Raw genomic sequence first — 17,703 nt, 5'->3', positions numbered from 1 at the left:
GCCATGCTGTGGGAATGAGGTCAGGTAATAGACATGGAAGTACGCGAGCCAGACTGCAGGCCTCGCTGAGACATCGGGGCTGCACTAGTTATCTGAGAGAAGCAGGCCCCCCTTCCACTCGTTCCTTTCCTCTGATTCCTCGTGTTCTCATCTGAGAAAGGACAGGTCTGTCCTCACGGGCCCAGGACCTCCCCCAGCGCGGAAGGAAAGTCTATCAGGCGGTGAGGGCTGGCCAACAGACGCTTCCAGAGTAAAGCCCTAGGTTCTCCTTTTCTGAGTATCTGAAAACTTAGGGAACGTGCTTAATAATTTAGGAGTGATAGAAATATCTTCTAAATCTTGTCAGTAGGTATTCTAACTGTATTTTTATGGTCATTTAAATATAAAATTATAGCCTAATTTGAGGCTTTTCAGGACAAACTGGTAGAAAGAGAGTAGAACAGTCATTGCCAGGGCTAGGGCTAGGGCTGGGGCTGGGGCTGGGGCTGGGGCTGGGGCTGGGGCTGGGGCTGGGCCTGGGCCTGGGCCTGGGCCTGGGCCTGGGCCTGGGCCTGGGCCTGGGCCTGGGCCTGGGGAGATGCCAGAATTTGCAGCAGAGTAAGTCGCCAAGAGCTAACACACACACAGAGATTAGAGTCAATACTGTGTCATCTACTTCAAAACTGCCAAGAGACTTAATATCGTCAGCACAGAAATGATAATTATGTGACGTGACCGAGGTACTAGCTCACACTGTGATGGTACCATAGTGCAATAAATGAATTTCTCAAAGCAACACATGGACACCTTCAACTTACACAGTGATACAGGTCAATAGTATCTCAATAAATAAAAATCTGGGACTTTTATAACTGAGAGAAGCAACAACTCCTGTGCCCCAGCCCCACCCTCCCACCTTCTCCAGTCCAGGCGAGGCCTCGGGAAAGAAAGCACAAAATATCTTCAGACTGTTACAGAAAAAGAAAGCCCTAAGATCACCATAGAACGACAGCTCATGCAGTGCTAACGTTACAAATTTTCTTCAGGGGTGTCTCCAGTTACCTGATGAAACAGTTATGCTGACGTTTAGTTCACATCCTAAGCGAGAGAGAGCATGTCAGGTGTACACGACAGCAAAACCATGTTTACACCGAGTACAACAGAGCGTACAACGCCGTGTACACACACGCACAGGCGCACACGCACGCACACGCATGCAAGCTGTCTCTGCTCGCCTGACCCAGTGCTCTCGAACAACTGGTTAGTGAGATGCCACCACTCCCCGCAGCTCACCTCAGTCAGCACGTGACCCAACTAAGAGGACCTGCGTCAAGTACATGCTTCGCCGCTCGCGCCCGGTACGCCGACCCCGGGTAAACGACAGGCGTGCACCATGGCCAGTGTCCACCCGCCAGGTGCCTCCCGGGTCACAGGGGATTCATCGGGCTTGGGAACCAGCTCTCCGCAGACAGGGAGGCAGGTAGCCGTGTCGTCGCCTTGTCTCCCAGGGACAAACCAAGTGACATTTTTACAAAACTGCATCATTCAAGGAGAAACTGACTAATAGAGATGAAAGTGCAGCGAAGAAACAAAAAACACTAGGATCCCGATTAGAATCAAGTGCGAATGAGCCCGGCAGCGGGGGCCGCGGGCGGGTGGCAGAGCTGCTGCGCCGCAGACCCCGGAGCCCCGGATGCGCAGCCGGAGGGGTCAGTGAACGTGAACTCGTCCACATCCACGAGGGGTTGGCGGCGAACGGGACAAAGACGTCCCACAGGCAGAGCAGTGGCACAGACTGCAGGGTGCAGGGCCTCGGCGTGTCCCGTGCCTTCTGCCTACTGCTTACTTATACACAGATCCTATAAAGGAATGTATCAGAGACTTCCCTGACCCCCACTTACCGAAGATCCACCAGCTCCCTCATGCGAAGAGATGAATGTCACTGTCTCCGTAACAGTCACTATCCGTTGTAGTTTTTTGGCTAAAAAACAAACAAAACAAAACAAAACAAATTAATTCTCAATGATTCCAATGCGTCAAGTTACAGTGTACTAAGTAAATGTTAGTCTTACTACTTTTCATTTCGCTCCACATATAAATGCTGGTAAGGGAATATTTAATATTTAGATCAAAGGTCATAAAGGTTATGGAAAACCGAAATTTTGTCCATTGGTTAATAAGGTCACTTTGTACAATGTCAGTTTTCATGGTAATCTCCATGGTTCCACAGTAACATTCAAAGCAATACACGTACGTACGTACGTGTACACACACACACACACACACACACACACACACACACACACACACACACACACACACACACACACACACACACACACACACACAGTGGGTGGGGGGTGATTTTTAAGGTTAATAAAAGCCTGGTGGGAGAGAACTGGATCTAAGTACGATTTCCATACACAAATACTCCCGCCAAGTTACTAATTTCCACAGCACTAGGAGCTGTCACGTAGGCACACGCGTCATAAACAGGCACGTCTCCTGCACAGCTCATATCTTCTCATTTCAGCGTATTTCCCCACTGTCATACCTGTTGTACTAGAGCGGGTTATTTTTATACTATTTTCAATTGGAAATGCTTCCTTTGTGTTTTCCTTCAACAGCTATTTTGTATGATTACAGCTACCTTGTGTTTACAAGCCTGTGGGACTCCCTTTATAATCAACTACGTATCGTCATGAATCATGTATTTATGCTAAATCATCTAAGTTTTTAAAATACAAAGCTTCCATCCCCATCTACAGCTTATTTATACATAGACCCTATAAAAGAATGTACCATACAGAGGAAGTTTGTTTATTTTCTAAAGCTTCTGCTGAGCCTTACTTGTGTTAGTGTTAAAACAAGATAAATGAAGACAAGACCCTGCTCCGAGAGCTGTAACTTTAGGAACAGTCTACAAGGAAACCAAGATTGTGATCTGTGGCTCAGTCCAGCAAAGGTGACCTTCTAAGATGCTCTGGGTGCACTTCTGTTTTCAACCTTAGTTGGAAACATCAAATCCATCTATAACTCCTCCTGAAAGAGCTATATTATCAAATGAGAAAAAATTTCCCAGCTGACTCCCTTAGGATGGGGCTTTGACACTTGAATCAACAAATAATTGTAACTGCTTCACATATAAGGTCAATTTTGACAAATGGCCTTCCACGCACAGTGGAAACACTTTCAATGTCAGGCTAAGGCTTTATCCATTTAATGGAGTTATATGGTCAGAAGCATCCTGGGGTGGACCACAGTTTACAGCACCGGGCATTGGGAGGAAGGAACAAGGCTACACTTCTGTCTTAATATTTTCCTAATGAAATAAACAAACACAAATTAGTGTAAAAAGCTATAGGTGGCAGTGTTACATGAGTAAATCACTACGGAGATACAACCATAAGCCCCTGGTGCCATGGACAGTCCAGGTAGATGACGGATGGAAGACAGGGGACCACGGGGGCTGGGTATAAATAATATTACATGGCAAATAATTGCTACTGAAAGTCACAAGTAAACAACAAGTCCGAAGTTCCTTATAAAAGTTTGGTTAAATGGGTAAATTCACATCTACATATATTTCCCATTTAAAGTTGAGAAATAAACCTTGTGTACAAGTATTTTCTTCTATAGTCCCTAAATAATTCTAATAATTCCCTGTTAATTTTTTAAAATATCCCTTAATGTCATTAGAAGCTCAATCAACTGAGCCGCACCAGCCAGGGCTCAATGTCTCCTTTAATTATGGAAAATCTACCTCTTTATAAATAGATTTTGTAATTCTGTGACTTGTTTCTTGCCTTAATTTTTATTATAACCAAATTTTATTAAGAGATCTCAAAAATCGATCATTAAAAAATTCTTGGATATCTTTTCCTTTCTGCTATTCCATATCCTGGGAAAATATGTAACTTTCTTGTTGATATATTTGGGATTTAGAGACTTGTAATATCAATTTTTAGATTATGTAAATTTTATGTACTTAGTTACCTATAATTTGTAACTAAAATCTTAAAAGCAAGGCAAAGGCCAAAACATGAATGAAGGATTATACTTTTCATTACTCTGTACTTAGACTGTTTCTCTTCCAAAGTAGGGCCCCTCTCTGCCAGTCTAACCTGGATGCGGCACCTTCAAAAGCACAGTATCTACACTATTTTTAAAAAGCCAGCCTCAAGATTTTAAAAATACATTCTCAGTCTACTTTTTCACCCTCACATTTATAACATGAAATTATGTATTTCTACCCCCTCTCCCCAAATCCAACACATTTTTCAGCTTCCAGTATTTGGTGCCAGGCTTTCTCGCCGCCGGGTGCCCTTCCTCACATGCCACGGCCGACTTCTCAGCACCCTTCAAGGCCCACCGGGCTCTCTCTCCTGCCTCTCATCACCACTTGCACTTATGACTGCTTAGCTGTTGCTTTAGTTGAGATCTTTCATAGACTAAAGAGAGCTGTCTAAAGATTAAAACAAGCAACTCTGCCTAATTTTTAGGATTGCAGCTGTTACTGGAAGGAGAGGAGATCAATCCGGGGGTCTTGGACCGAACCGAGCAGGCAGCCCTGGGTCGCTGGGCCCACAACAGGATGCCTCCGTCGTCAGCATTTTAACTCCCTCGTTTTTACAATTTAGTCTCAGTGTTTCAGGGGAGAGGTGTGACTGGCCAAGATGACCAATTATTGAGCTGTGAGCCGTGGAGAAAAGATCCAGCAGAAATCACCATGTCGTCCTGCAGTGGAAATGGGAGCATCCAGACCTACGGCCTCACCAACGCAGAGAAAACACCCCTGCTCGGGAAACTGGGGTGGTGTCAGAGGGAAAGTTGATGCTGGGCGGCAAATAAATAGATCGCAACCCAGTAGTTAACTCTTTCATGTATTGATCTACTTGTCCTTAATGGTTATTTAACTTTTCCTACACATAAGTCATTTGTCCTAACGTAAAAATTTGTAAATAATTTCCTAGTTCTTAATATCTTCCACAAGATCTTACGCACAATAGTCATTTGATGTTTCCATTTATGTCCCTTCTATGAACATTAGTATTTTATTTTTACTATAATGTGAACATCTTTAAATTAATCTAACACTGTGTGTGCAAACATGCCCGTGTTGACACACACCCTTTTCGTATGGGTTCTCCTACAGGTCTCAACTTCATTCAATTCAAGTATGTTCTGTGTAAAGAACACACTCAGCTCTGGGATAGGAGAGGAGAAAGGTGCCCCTGACCTCAGCGCTAGTGCTTCTGTTGTATAGTTTTGGAAAATAATAATTACTATAATCAGTCATGGCCTAACAAAACTTGTGTTTTAAAATGCCCCTCACTCTGTTTCCAGAAATTTAGAATATCTAAAAATTTGAATGATATTTATTAAAGCAAAGGGGGAAAAGAGAAAGAATTTTCATAAAAGCAAACATTTCAAATCTGTTTCATTAGTCTTCACAGCACAAAAAAAGTGGGCATTATTTCCTTACTAGTATTAGTTTTATGTATGCAGTGAACCATAATTTCACTTCTAATTGTATTTCCAGAAAAGGAAGGCTCACAAATAATATTTAGCACATAATACACATCACTGTTTTTCCTTGATTTCTGATCTTTGTAAAGCCAGTTTTCAAGAAGTCTGTACAATAACACTTTGGATTTTCACTGGAATTATTTCTTCATTTATTTAAATGATGATTATTGAATACTCACTATGCATAAAGGGGGACATCTGTAATACTCTCAACAATAAAGATAAATTTTTAAAAATAAAAATAAAATAAAATCAGTCCTTGAGCTATTATTGACTCTGTTCTTATTACCATAAAACTACTAATATCCTTAACATTCAAGGTTCAACTCATTCATTTGAACTAAGCTTGAGGTTCTAAGTACTAGCCGAGTCCTGTGCTAGGGAATGTCATTACCAAGAGCCCCAATCTCTGCCTGTGACACCTTCAGAAATAAGTCCTGTGGGAATAACCACAAGGCTCTAGTAAAGGTCCGCATGTGACACTGGAAACAAGCTGTGGGCAACTTGCTTGAACTCGAAATGGATTGTGGGATGGTGTTAAGATAAGGCTGACCTTCACAATGGGTAAAACTGGCTGGGATTTTCAACACTGAGTGTTCCAGGCACACACCTGTAGATATAAACAGTTAGTGTTGTACAAATTGAGGGTGCCCCCTAAAACCCAAAGATGAAGAATTTTGTTTTGAGTGTCATCCTACTAATGGTCATGGAGTACAACTTCTTAGATGAGATTCAAAACATAATTCTTCATCTATGGCCACCAGAGGGGGCACCGTAACGGGGGACGAGGGATCACAAGGAGATAGGCCAGGAGAGCCCAGAGAACTCGCCTTCCTAGACCACTGGAAATGTCTGTGTCTCTCACCCTACTTACAAAGTCATGGTGGGCAAAATTTTAGTAGGGGTAGTTACCTTAATTTTCTTTCAATGTTGACCATACTGTACTAGAACAATATGTATTGTGGGGTATGCTGATGAAAGACTTAAAGTATGGCCATCTAAAGATGATAATGAATTCATATAAGTGAAATGATTTTTTTTTTTTTAATTTACAGAGCACTTTCCATAGTATCATTCTATTGATATTGACAAAAACTCTCCAGGTTCAAAATTTCCTTCCAACCTCCTATGTGAAAGCAATGCTAGAGTTTAATACTTCTTGTATCACTATAAACAAACCCAGCTGAAAAATAAGGTCATAAATCACTGTCACCAAGGAGACATTATTTGTGAATCATAAGTTATTAATGCAATATTTCTCAATAATTTGTGAGCTAAAGTATGAAGGGCTTAGCATTTTTTCCTGGAGATTGATGAAAAGAATGCACAGGACAGCAGAAATGCTGCACTATATTTGGGCGTTTGAGAAAAGGGAGGGTTAAGTTACTGACTTTTTTAAATTGAAATTAACTACAGATTCAAGAGTCACTGTCCCAATGCCACTAGATATGGTTAAACAATACAAGCACACATTCATTTAACCACTCATGTGATTCTTTAGAAATAAGTTGCATATACTCATTTTCACTGCTGAACCATCTAAGGCAAAAAATGTATTTCAACAACTTCAAATAAATATCTACTATAAGTGCTAACCTATTAAAAGCAGGTGTTTCTAAATCTTATGATGGCAATAACAATTCAATGTTTATGCATTGCTAGCACACTCTAATAGTGAATATTTCATATCATTAAATTGGAATTTAATAAAGTTTATTTTAATTGTGGGTAATGTAATCAAAAAACAAAAGTGTTATAGTGAGATTACATATAAATGGGACCAAGAGTGCTGAGGGATCCTACATTTCTCCATCATGCCAGATTCCCATGCTGGCAGCAATTATGACAGGAATCCTCATCACTCCTAGAACCTTCTGTCCCTGTCCTAACTCACTCCTCCTCCCTGACACAGGAGCTGGCTCTGACATCAGAGCTCCGAAGTCCTTAGGGCTGAATACCTGTGGGCTGGGGGACAAGTGTGAGGGCAGCAGGAGGAACACAGGCACAATCTCGAAAGCACACTATCAGCATCACAGAGAAGTATCCGCTATCTATCACTATTCAATGAATTATCCCAAAACTTAGAGGCTATAAACAATAATTATTTTCTCTCAGTTTCTGTTGGTCAAGGATTCAGGAAGGACACTGGGGATTGTCTATTTCTGGTCCACAGTGCCTGGAACACACCTGGAAGACTCAAAGTCCAGGCCTGGAACGAATGAAAGCTCATTTACTCACATGTCTGATCACAGATGCTGATGGTCAGTTGGGGGACAAGCTGGGACTGGCATATGGAATCATACCACTGGTGGTCTTCTGTCCAAAATCATCATTGCATTTTAGTTATGTTTCTGCTTGGTATAGAATTCCATTTCTTCAGGAAGTTAAGATGTTATGGCATTGTCCTCTCCTTCCATATTTTCTGCTAAGAAGTCTGCTGTCCTCCTCATTTGTGCTCCTCTGTCTGCAGCTGCTTTAAAGACTTGACCTTTATCACCTATCTCTGCCTTGGCAGGCTTCTCTGTTTATTACATTCGGTATTGATTTAATTTTGGGGTCTATGGATTTATAGTTATCCTCACATTTGGCAACTTTTTAGCCATTCATTATTCAGATATTTTCTGTCTCCCAGTTTCTGAGAAACTGGTTTCACACATTTTAGAAGACTGTTGCAATTTCCAAGTGAGAAATTACAGAAACCTGTAATAGTGTAAATGCAGCTGTGATGAAAGTGATTTGACATGAGTCCAGATCTCAGGGGGAGAATTTTGTCCTGAAGTTAGACTTAGGGAAATGGGTTTAATTTGTATGTAGTATGTATAAGAATAGAAAATGATAATATCACCTGGAAGAACACCTAGATAGAGTAATCCAAAATTCTGAGTTGAAAAAGAGGTGGAACTAAAAGGAAATATGAAGTTTTTAGAAAAACAAAGTATGGTATTTTGGAAAACAAGTAATGTAGTAATTTGAGAAGGAGGCAGGGATCCTCTGTAAAATGCTGGTGAGAAGTCAGCGAGGTCATGGACCGTGATGAGATCCATCGTAAAGGACCTGATGAAGGTCACTGACATTGGCAGGGTGGTTTCCACAGAAGTGTAACAAGGACTTTAGGATGGATTAAGAAAAAATGGGAAGAAGCAAATATAGTAAATTCATCCAATTTACTGGACAAGTTTGGTTACTAAGGAGAGAGTTTGACCACATTTAAGGCAATGCAGGTGTTAGTGTGTGAACATATACATATAAATCTGGTCATATCTTGTGCTGTTACATTTACTAAATATTGTAATAACATATTCAACTGCATCTTGCTTTTCTCATTCAGGAGTTTGGTGATAAAAGTCGAGTTAATGAATTCTTTACCTGAGACGTATTCTATTTTATGATTATGGTGGCATATCTATTCAATTTTTCATAATTACTGTTTCCTCACTTATTTGTCTTTACAATTACCAGTGCAGTGAATGTCCTTTTACATGCCATTTCACTGACGAGGTGAAGGTTTTACATACAGAATGGAAGTAGCTGGATCACGTTAGTTACAGTTTTCATTCTGTTAGCTACTGCCAATTATTTCCTCTAAAGAATTCAGGATAATTTTCACTTTTACCAGTAAGAAGACAGACAGTACATTTCCCCTTATCCTTCCCATTGTCGCTCTTGTCAGGCTTCTATTTTTGCCAATGAACTATTTCATTCTTTTCCAATTTCAGTTTCTAAATACACACACGGTTAAATTGAAGATGGTTCCGTATGAACTGGCCTTTTTTTTCATTTTCACCTCGGTGAATTCCTACTGCGGCCCTGTAGCCACTGATTTGAGGGTTCTTATCTTTGTCTTTCTTACTGACTTGCAGTAATTATATGGTCAGACACAAACTGCTTGTTGCTGCATCCATATAAAGTATTTTCTCACGGAATCTACTCTCACTGAGACTCCACTCTTCCCCCTTCTACCCTCTACCTCAGGCTCCGGGGTTGCGCAGGACCAGGCGGCGAGCTGTCCCCCTGCAAGCCCGCCAGCTGCTCCCGGTCACCCTCCAGGCGGACATCCCCCAGGACGCAGCCCCCACCCTGTGCGGCTGCCTCCCGGGCTCCCTTCGGGGGAACCTCAGCTGCCCTCACTCCCTGGAGAACGCCCGTTTCTGCTCCCTGAGGAGCCCTTTACTCTCTTGGATCACGCTGTATGTGTGTCTTCTGTCCTGATGTGTATTTGGATAGTTTGCGGTGAAGAGACTAAAGCCTACAGCAGTTTCCCAGCGCTGACAAGTTGGGAACACGCTGGGGGGCAGACAAAGCTGCCAGTTTCACTACAACCGACCCTTCGCCTTCAAAGCTCTTCCAGGTGCCTCACGTCCCAGCATCGGCCTCTGGGGGGGGGGGGGTCCAACCCGAGACGGGGAAACCAGCCCTCCATGTATTTCCTTCCATCGCACTCAACTTTCAGGTTAGCAGAGCCCAGCCACACAGAAAACCGGTACACGCCGCTCTCAGTAACTCCCGACATGTGAAGTAAGTTAACAGAGTACTGAGTCGGTGTCACAGTAAATGAGGCTGTGAATTTGAGAGGAAAATGGTACTTTCGATTAAAGCAGGGCGACCTCCAGGGAGCACCCATCTGCTTAACGGGTCCTTTTTCCTCCCCCAGCTGACCGGTTAGGAAACTTCTCAACAGTCGGGGGCACGGGAAGGGACCAGAGTGGGGGACAGTAAGAGATGAGTGAGCACCGTGCTAGCTGAGGCGGGTCAGGTGGGAGGACGAGAGCCGCATGATTTCACTCACGTGGGACATCAAACTGGAAGCCGCAAGTCAGCCAACAAAAGCCAGACTCACAGACACAGACGCCAGAACTCCGGGCACCAGGGGGGCAGGGGTCGGGGTGGGCAAAGGCCATAAAGGGGTCAAATACAAGGTGACCGAAGGAGACCAGGCTTCAGGTGGTGAGCACACACAGGTCGTCTTAAAAAGTTGAACACCTGACATTTATATAATGTTATTAACCATTGTTACCCCAATACATTTACTCTTTTTAGAACAAAAAGGGACAGGGAGAGAAAGATTGCTCAGGATAAGGGCCTGAGTTCCCAGCACTAAGATGCTTCCCGGGTAAGAGCTCCCCGCCTCCGCCCTCCCGCCCCCACTCTGCGGGTCTGAGCTGGGGACGTGCTGTTCACGGGAACTTACAGTCGCTGGCAGGCGTCCTGGATGCTCAGGGAATGTGCAGCCGATAAAGCCACGAGGCAGCTATTCTGTGCGTGGGCTTAGCTGAGCCCCGTGGTCACCCTGCGGGGAGTAGGCTGTGTTGAAAATCAAACACAGCCAGACCAAGCCCTGTTAACTGAGAAGGGACAGGCCCGGAGGGTGAGGACCGTCCCAGCACTTCACAGGCCGAGGCGAGCGGTGCAGGACGCGGTGAGAAAAGCAGGCTGGTGGGCGGGCCAGGCCCACATCACGTCCACCTGGGAGCCAGGAGCTTGACTCCCGCTCAGGCCACACCCCTCACCACCTGAGCCCGCTCCGGGGCAGAAAACACGTGTCAACAGATTTTGAAAGTAGGCTCCGCACGTGACTCCCTCTGCCTGCAGCCAGAGCTGAGAAACAGCCCTGGATGGAGACTCAGAGTTGGCCCTGAGAAGGGCTGTGGCCTCAGCCCCCAGGAAACGAGGACTTTCCACTCAGCGTTGGCTCCGGGACCAGCTCCTGAGTCCTCCCCCTCCCGCTGCCACTCACGCCACCGACGCTGCTCCCAGGACAGTTATCACACGCTCACGACCTCGAACAAGCACTTCCAAGAATTTCCACCTACATTCCCTGGAAAGGAATGAAATGCGGAAAAGGATTGTATCCTCTCTCCTTCCTCCTACATTTAGAAACATAAGAAAACTCAAAATAGAATTTTCAAATAGAGCGTTTTTCTTTGTAAACAGCTCCTTTGTAATTACAGCCATTACAGAAGTGCTGTTTTAATTGAGTGTTTCATTATCACTAAAGTGGTTCAACCTGCAGGGTTCATCGCAGAAGCTTTAGCCTGAAGGGAACACTGAGCTCGCAGACACTCTGTAAAAAGTGTGAACTCCAAGGAAGGAGCTACTGTGACTAACTCTCAGTCTCAGGTCCAGGAAGGATGCAGACACCGTTCATTTCAAATTTCACTTTTGTATACACACTGTCCCTCCCGGTCCTGCTCAAGTCCTAAGTGGCCTATATGTATAATGCGCTCATGAGGTTGTAGGAAGAGAGTCCCTATTTCTCTGTTTCTGTAAGGACAGCCCCGTATCCCATGGACAATGACAAGTGAGCCCTGGGTCACCCCTGGCGGCCCCCTGGACCCTCGTAGCCAACAGCTCCTGTTTAACAAGGCCAGGTGGTCAGCACGCCCAGGCCGCTGGACGCAGAAGAGGGAGACTCCCGGCTCCCGCGAGCTGAGGGGCAGGATGATGGTGGCACATGGTCACTGAAGCCCAAAGAAACCCGAGAGTAAGGGACCCTGTGAGCGGCCTCAGGAAACTGGCTCAGGAGTGTGGCCTTGGGTTCCAGGCAGCTCTGGGGACGTCAGCAGAGAGAGTCGCGGAGTCTCACCTACCTGACCGCATTCCAGTGTTAGCGTCCTGCGGCTGCTCAAGAAACTGGCCCAAATATCGTGCCTTAACCGACAGAATGACTGTCTCACCGTCAGTCTAAGTCAGGGTGTCAGCGGCTGCGCGCCTCCCGGAGGCTCAGGGACGGGGCCCTGGTCTTCCCGGGCGTCTAGGGGCGGCCTGAGCCCCTAGGTTCCTGGTGCCGTCTCCATGTCACTCCCCTCCCCGGACCACCTGCTCACCCCCCACCGCCGAGCCACCTGCCTCCCTCTTACAGGTCCCCGTGAGGACGCCGGCTCCACACGGGTGACCTAGGTTGACCTCCTCTGAGGCCCTTAACTGAGGCCTGCAAAGGTCTTGCTGGTACATCAGGGAGACGCGCTCACAGGTGCTGGGACTGGGGCGTGGACATCTTGGGGGTCACTGTTAAGCTGACTTCCTGCCATGCAGCCGCACTTTGTGGGTGATCTCTCTCCCTGAGAACAATTTGGGGAGCACACAAGAAAGGCTCTCGGTAACTCACGCCCCAGCTAATGGGGGGGGTAGAGCCCATTTGATCGGTAGCTTTTCTCACGAAACAAGTGACAGAGAACAGTGGCTAAGCAGAAGGGAGCTCAGGCCTGGTTTCCGTCACCAGCTTAGTCACACCTTAGTCACGGTTCATTCAGGGCTCTCTATGCCCCACCCGTGTGGGGACCCGGTGTGCACTGCCTCATTTCACACTCACGCAGATATTCCTCGCTCGCTGACCAACAAATAATCGGACAAAGTCACACTGCAATAGTTGGGCCAAAGTGACAGAGCTGGCGGGTGCCCAGGCTGGGATTCTCTTCCTTCCTGCCGCACGTGGTGCCTGGACCCCGAGAGTGTGGGGACAAGGGGGGCAGTGAAGGAGCCACCCGCAGGACCCCAGAAACCTGTGCTCCCCCAGTCAGCTGCTGCTCAGGTCGTGGTAAATGTCACTTACGGAAGAGAGATCGCTCCTCCTGTCGCTCCCTTCTCCATTTGTCTCAAAGGAAACGATCATCTGCTTCTTCCAGATTTGAGGACAATGGCCCAGATCAGCTTTCCAGGGCAGGAGCCTCTTCCCCGAGGTTTCCCCGAACACCCGCCTGGTCTCGCCCCAACCACTGTGCCTCTGACCTCTCAGGCGTCCTCGGTCCCTCCCCCAGGACCTGACTTGCACCTCGGGCCAGTCTGACGTCTTTCCATCGCTTGCTGGCCTCTTGATTATTTTAGGGGCCTCCCTGAAGCGTAATGAATATAAAGTGCGCCCACTGGCCTGCCCACGTCACCGCGTCTCGACACCTGTGTGTGCCGTGTGACCACCGCCCAGTCAAGGCGGAAAACGGTCATCGCGTCCCGGTCCCGGTCCCTCCCCGCGCCCGCCCAGCCCACCCTCCAGGCCCGCCCTGGGGACCGCGGCCCTCTCGCCGTCACTGTGGGCTGCGTGGCTTTCTCCTGAGGTCAGCGTGGGTGGAATCCCAGGCCGCGCTCGCCCCCGGCTGCCCTCCCTCAGCGAGCTGCGACCCGCGGGGCTGGGCTCCTGGCCGAGGAGCTCCCCGGGCCGCCAAAGGTCCTGGGGTATCTCCGCCGCAAGGTGGCCTGCAGCCAACGCTGCCCTGGGCCTGGGGCTCTGGGCCCCGCCGCCCTTGGCACCCTCACCGCCCTCTCTTCTACTTGAGAAACTCTCTCCTTAACGCCACAATATACCAGGACTTAGGTGTGGAGAGCGAATCACATTTATACACGGACGTTCGCATGTGTCTCTCTCGGCCACTCGGCTCGGGAATGGCCTGTGCGCCCAGCGAGCGGCCTGCGGACTGAAGGGGCACCAGGGGGCCTGCTGCCGAGGAAAAGGAAGATGGGGAGGGAGGGAGGCAGAGCAGAGGCGGCTCCAGAGCTCGGGAGGAGTCTCCTCTGTGACGGCTTGAAAAGGACCTGCGGACGGCGCAGGGGCCTGGCTCCACCCGTCAACTTCAGGCGGGTCCCGGTCACCTGCGGAGACGACGAGGCTTTGCTGGTTAGGGGTTTCCCCAGGAGAGAACACAGTTTGGGGAACTGAATGCGACACGATGCACCCTCAAACCAAAGGGCCTGGTCCCCCCGACAGAGGAACCAAGCGAAAGGCCCACCAGGAGTCCACCCAAGCGCAGGTAGTTTCCTTGTTGCAAATGATGGAGCGACCCGAAGGGGCACCGCTTGGTGACGTTGTCAACTGGACTTATTACTTGAGTTCAATGGGCTAATAAAATCAAAACAGAAATACTGATTCTACTGCAAATGGGCTACTCTCACACTTCTACACTCAACTGCAGTGTGTTTATTTTGGGGAAATGAAGTAGGTCATGTGATTGACTCTTCATATAACTCAGTGCATTTTGTGGTGTATCAGACGGAGCCCCAAGAATGAAGAAAAATTAGTCCCTTCAGTTGAGCATGTTAATCCATATAACTCCTCACCTGTACCTCCCCCAACTTCCAAAATCCATGTTGTTCACAGGTCACAGCTGGTATTTTAAATATTTTTAAATAGAGCTTGACCATTAACTCTCTCTAGTTCATTGATAGTTGTTTAGGGTAAAATGCAGTTAAAATTTTCAGTAAGAATATTTAACATAAAATAACAGTAACAGTAATGCACGGAACTAGGACACAGTTACTCCACGGCTAACTGTTCAGTAATCCGTAATTGCACCCAAGCTGCCTTTTCTGCATGTGTACGTCCCGAAGAGGAAAGGTAAACCTGACTTTAAAATGTACAGTAGCTTTTATCATTTTATGTATAATCATAACAGCTTAAATTGCACACATTTCCAATATCAGATAATTCATATAATTGCTCTGCTTTGGTTAGCCCAAAGTTCATAATTTCTCTGATTTTTCCTGAGCATCATTCAGAGACAGTAAATGTCTGGGGTGTCAGGCAGTAGTAACAAGTCAGCATTACTTAGCAGTACTAAAGCAGTAGTGCTATGTCAGGAAAATTAAGAGTGTTTTGAAATTTAAGAGTTTTTTAGAATAAAAACATTTGTTATCAAACTATACCTTTTTACTTCTATCTTTATTATAGGGAATAGAATAATTAAAAGCAGTAAAGAGAAAAATATTTTAAATATATTAGTATAGGATTTTCTAGCCATCTTAATAAAAATTGGAAATTGCTGTGTTGGAGCTCATCCATGTTTCATAACCAGGACATGGAAACAACCAAAGAGCCTACTGACAGATGCATGGTAAAAAAATGTGATACAGATGATAGATAGATATAGATGATATAGATATAGATATAAATGATATAGATATAGATATATATAGATGATATAGAGATAGAGATTATATAAATATAGATGTAGATGATATAGATACAGATAAGATATAGATATAGATGATATAGATGATATAGATATAGACACCGACATAGACATAGAGATTGAGATATAATGAAATATTATTTCGCCATAAAAAAGGAAATGCTGCCATCTGTGAGGACATGGATGGACCTTGAAGACACTGTGCTAAGTGAGCTAAGTCAGGCAGAGAAGGACGACTACCGTAGGATCTCACTTGTACGTGGAATCTAAAAAATACTGAACTCACAGAAACAGAGTAGACGGCTGTTTGCTGGGGGTGAGGTGGGTGGGGTTAGGGTGACGGTGGTCAAAGGGTACAAACTCCAGGGTAGAAGATGAACAAATCCTGGGCGTCTGACAGCACAGTGACTCTAGGCAAAAACACTGGAGTAGATGCTTGAACATGCTGAGGGAATACATGTGAAAAGTACACACACACAGGGTAACCTGTGAGGGGATGCCGTGTTAACTAACCTGATTACGGTGATCATTTTTAAATATACACACATATCAAATAATCACGTTGTATATCTTAACATTGTTATATATGTTATAAATCAATTATACTTAAATAAGCCTGGAAAAAACAAAAACAAAATGTAATTTCTTTTTCTTCTTGCTGTTACTGGTTTTACTGAAACATAGGCTGTTACTCTTAAGTTTCCCCTTTTGAAGAAAATGTATGTTTTCCTCTGGCTGCTTTGAAGGTTTTTATCTTTATCTTTGTTCAGCAGTTTTATACGAGCCACTTAGGTGTGATTTTCTCTGTATTTTCTCTGATTGGGGGCCATAAAGCTTCTTGGATTGAGGGTGGATGTCGTTTCCAGGGCCGCGAAATTCTCAGGCAATAGTAGTTCACAGATTGCTTCTGTTTTACTGAAATTACGCATGTTTTAGACTTTTTTCAGTCCATCCCCTACATCTCTGATGCTCTTTCTGAATTTGCCATCCTCTTTCTATATGTGTTTAAAGTATTCCGATCTTTTTTAGTTTCCTAATTTTTCTCTTCTGCCGTATTTAATATAAGTCTACCTCTTTAATTCTTATCTTCAGCTATTGTATTTCTCTGGTGCTAACATTCCAACCTGGCTTTCTTATAGAGTCACGGTCCCTGGTAAGTCTCCATATTTCTCTCTCTCTCTCTTAAATATAATAATCATGGTTATGTTAATATCTAGATCAACTGTGGTTATACTTTTATTGTCCGTATTTTTTTCTTGTTTCCATGCATTTTATAGACAGGTCTGGTATTTTTTCATTGTAAAATTGTAGATATTCTGGCTGACGGTCTTCCATAAAAGAAGGTTAATCTTCCTGCAGACACCATGTTTGGGTGGATCATCCTGATCCAGTCGAGGAAAGATCTGGGGCTTTGTGACCGTGGGACTTTCTTTGGTGAGATCTTCCCCCTCCGGCGCAGACCTTGCTCTTGAGACGCACGCTTTCTGGGATCTTAACTGAAAGCCTCTGGCTGCCCTTTGGGTTCATCCACTTTGTTACTCTCTACGTTAGTGCTTCATTTTCCCTCGAGCTGTAAGACTGCTGAAATACTCGCTCAGTTCTTTAGATCTCAAACTACAGCCAACCACCCGGCGCCTGGCAGTCTCTCCGTGCCCACCAAGCGCACGGTGTCGGAAGGTCCAGCCTTGGTGGTGAGCTCCGTGCAGCCTCTCACTCGCGTCTCTGCGGTTCGTTTCCTCCCTCACATTCAATTCTTGGGGAGCCCAACACCAACTTCTGTCTCCCCAGCACTAAGAGACCTCCATGGGCTCCAGGCCTCGACAACAGGCTCTGCCTCTTCACCCACTGACCTGGCAAAACCCTGGGAGAAAACACAGAGATGAAAGTGGAGCTCCCAAGTCTTCCTCTCTTGTCTCCAGAATTTGGGACCCCCTGGCTCTGTCTGCTTTGATTGCCCTCTGATGCTTCCAAAGAGTTGCTTCCTGTACTAATGCAGCTTTTATGCTTTCACAGTTTGCAGGAGGTTAGTGGGATGCGTGCCACCTTGTTAGGGTAGATAACGGACATCACCGAATTATGAGAGTTTTCACTAATGGGAAACACCAGCGAACACATCTCTTGAAAACATGTCACATCCCTGAGGGATGAGAAATATCTGGCACAGTGACATCTCTGGGTAGGACCGCCGCTCTCTCTCTCTGTTCTTGAACTTTCTGTCCGCCTTGTCCTGCTGTGACAGTGGGGAAGCGTTTCCCCAGCCTGCCTTAGGCAACCAGAAACGTTGCCAGGTCAACTTTAA

General features: G+C 45.7%; 1 protein-coding gene across 1 annotated transcript in view; it reads right to left on the bottom strand.

Moving 5' to 3' along the window:
• Nucleotides 1–17,703, bottom strand: part of LOC308553612 (uncharacterized protein) — a gene marked incomplete at its 3' end in the record, with an annotated part of 272,043 nt that overhangs the window by 127,380 nt on the left and 126,960 nt on the right. The window contains exon 3 of the mRNA XM_081129645.1: nt 1,881–1,960. Coding sequence (XP_080985771.1) covers nt 1,881–1,960 — 80 coding nt within the window. The remainder of the gene's footprint in view (nt 1–1,880; nt 1,961–17,703) is intronic.

Source organism: Miniopterus schreibersii, assembly GCF_964146895.1.
Source record: "Miniopterus schreibersii genome assembly, chromosome: 2".
Taxonomy (NCBI): domain Eukaryota; kingdom Metazoa; phylum Chordata; class Mammalia; order Chiroptera; family Miniopteridae; genus Miniopterus; species Miniopterus schreibersii.
Note: the sequence above shows the minus strand (reverse complement) of the source record. Positions and strands in the feature narration are given on the sequence as shown.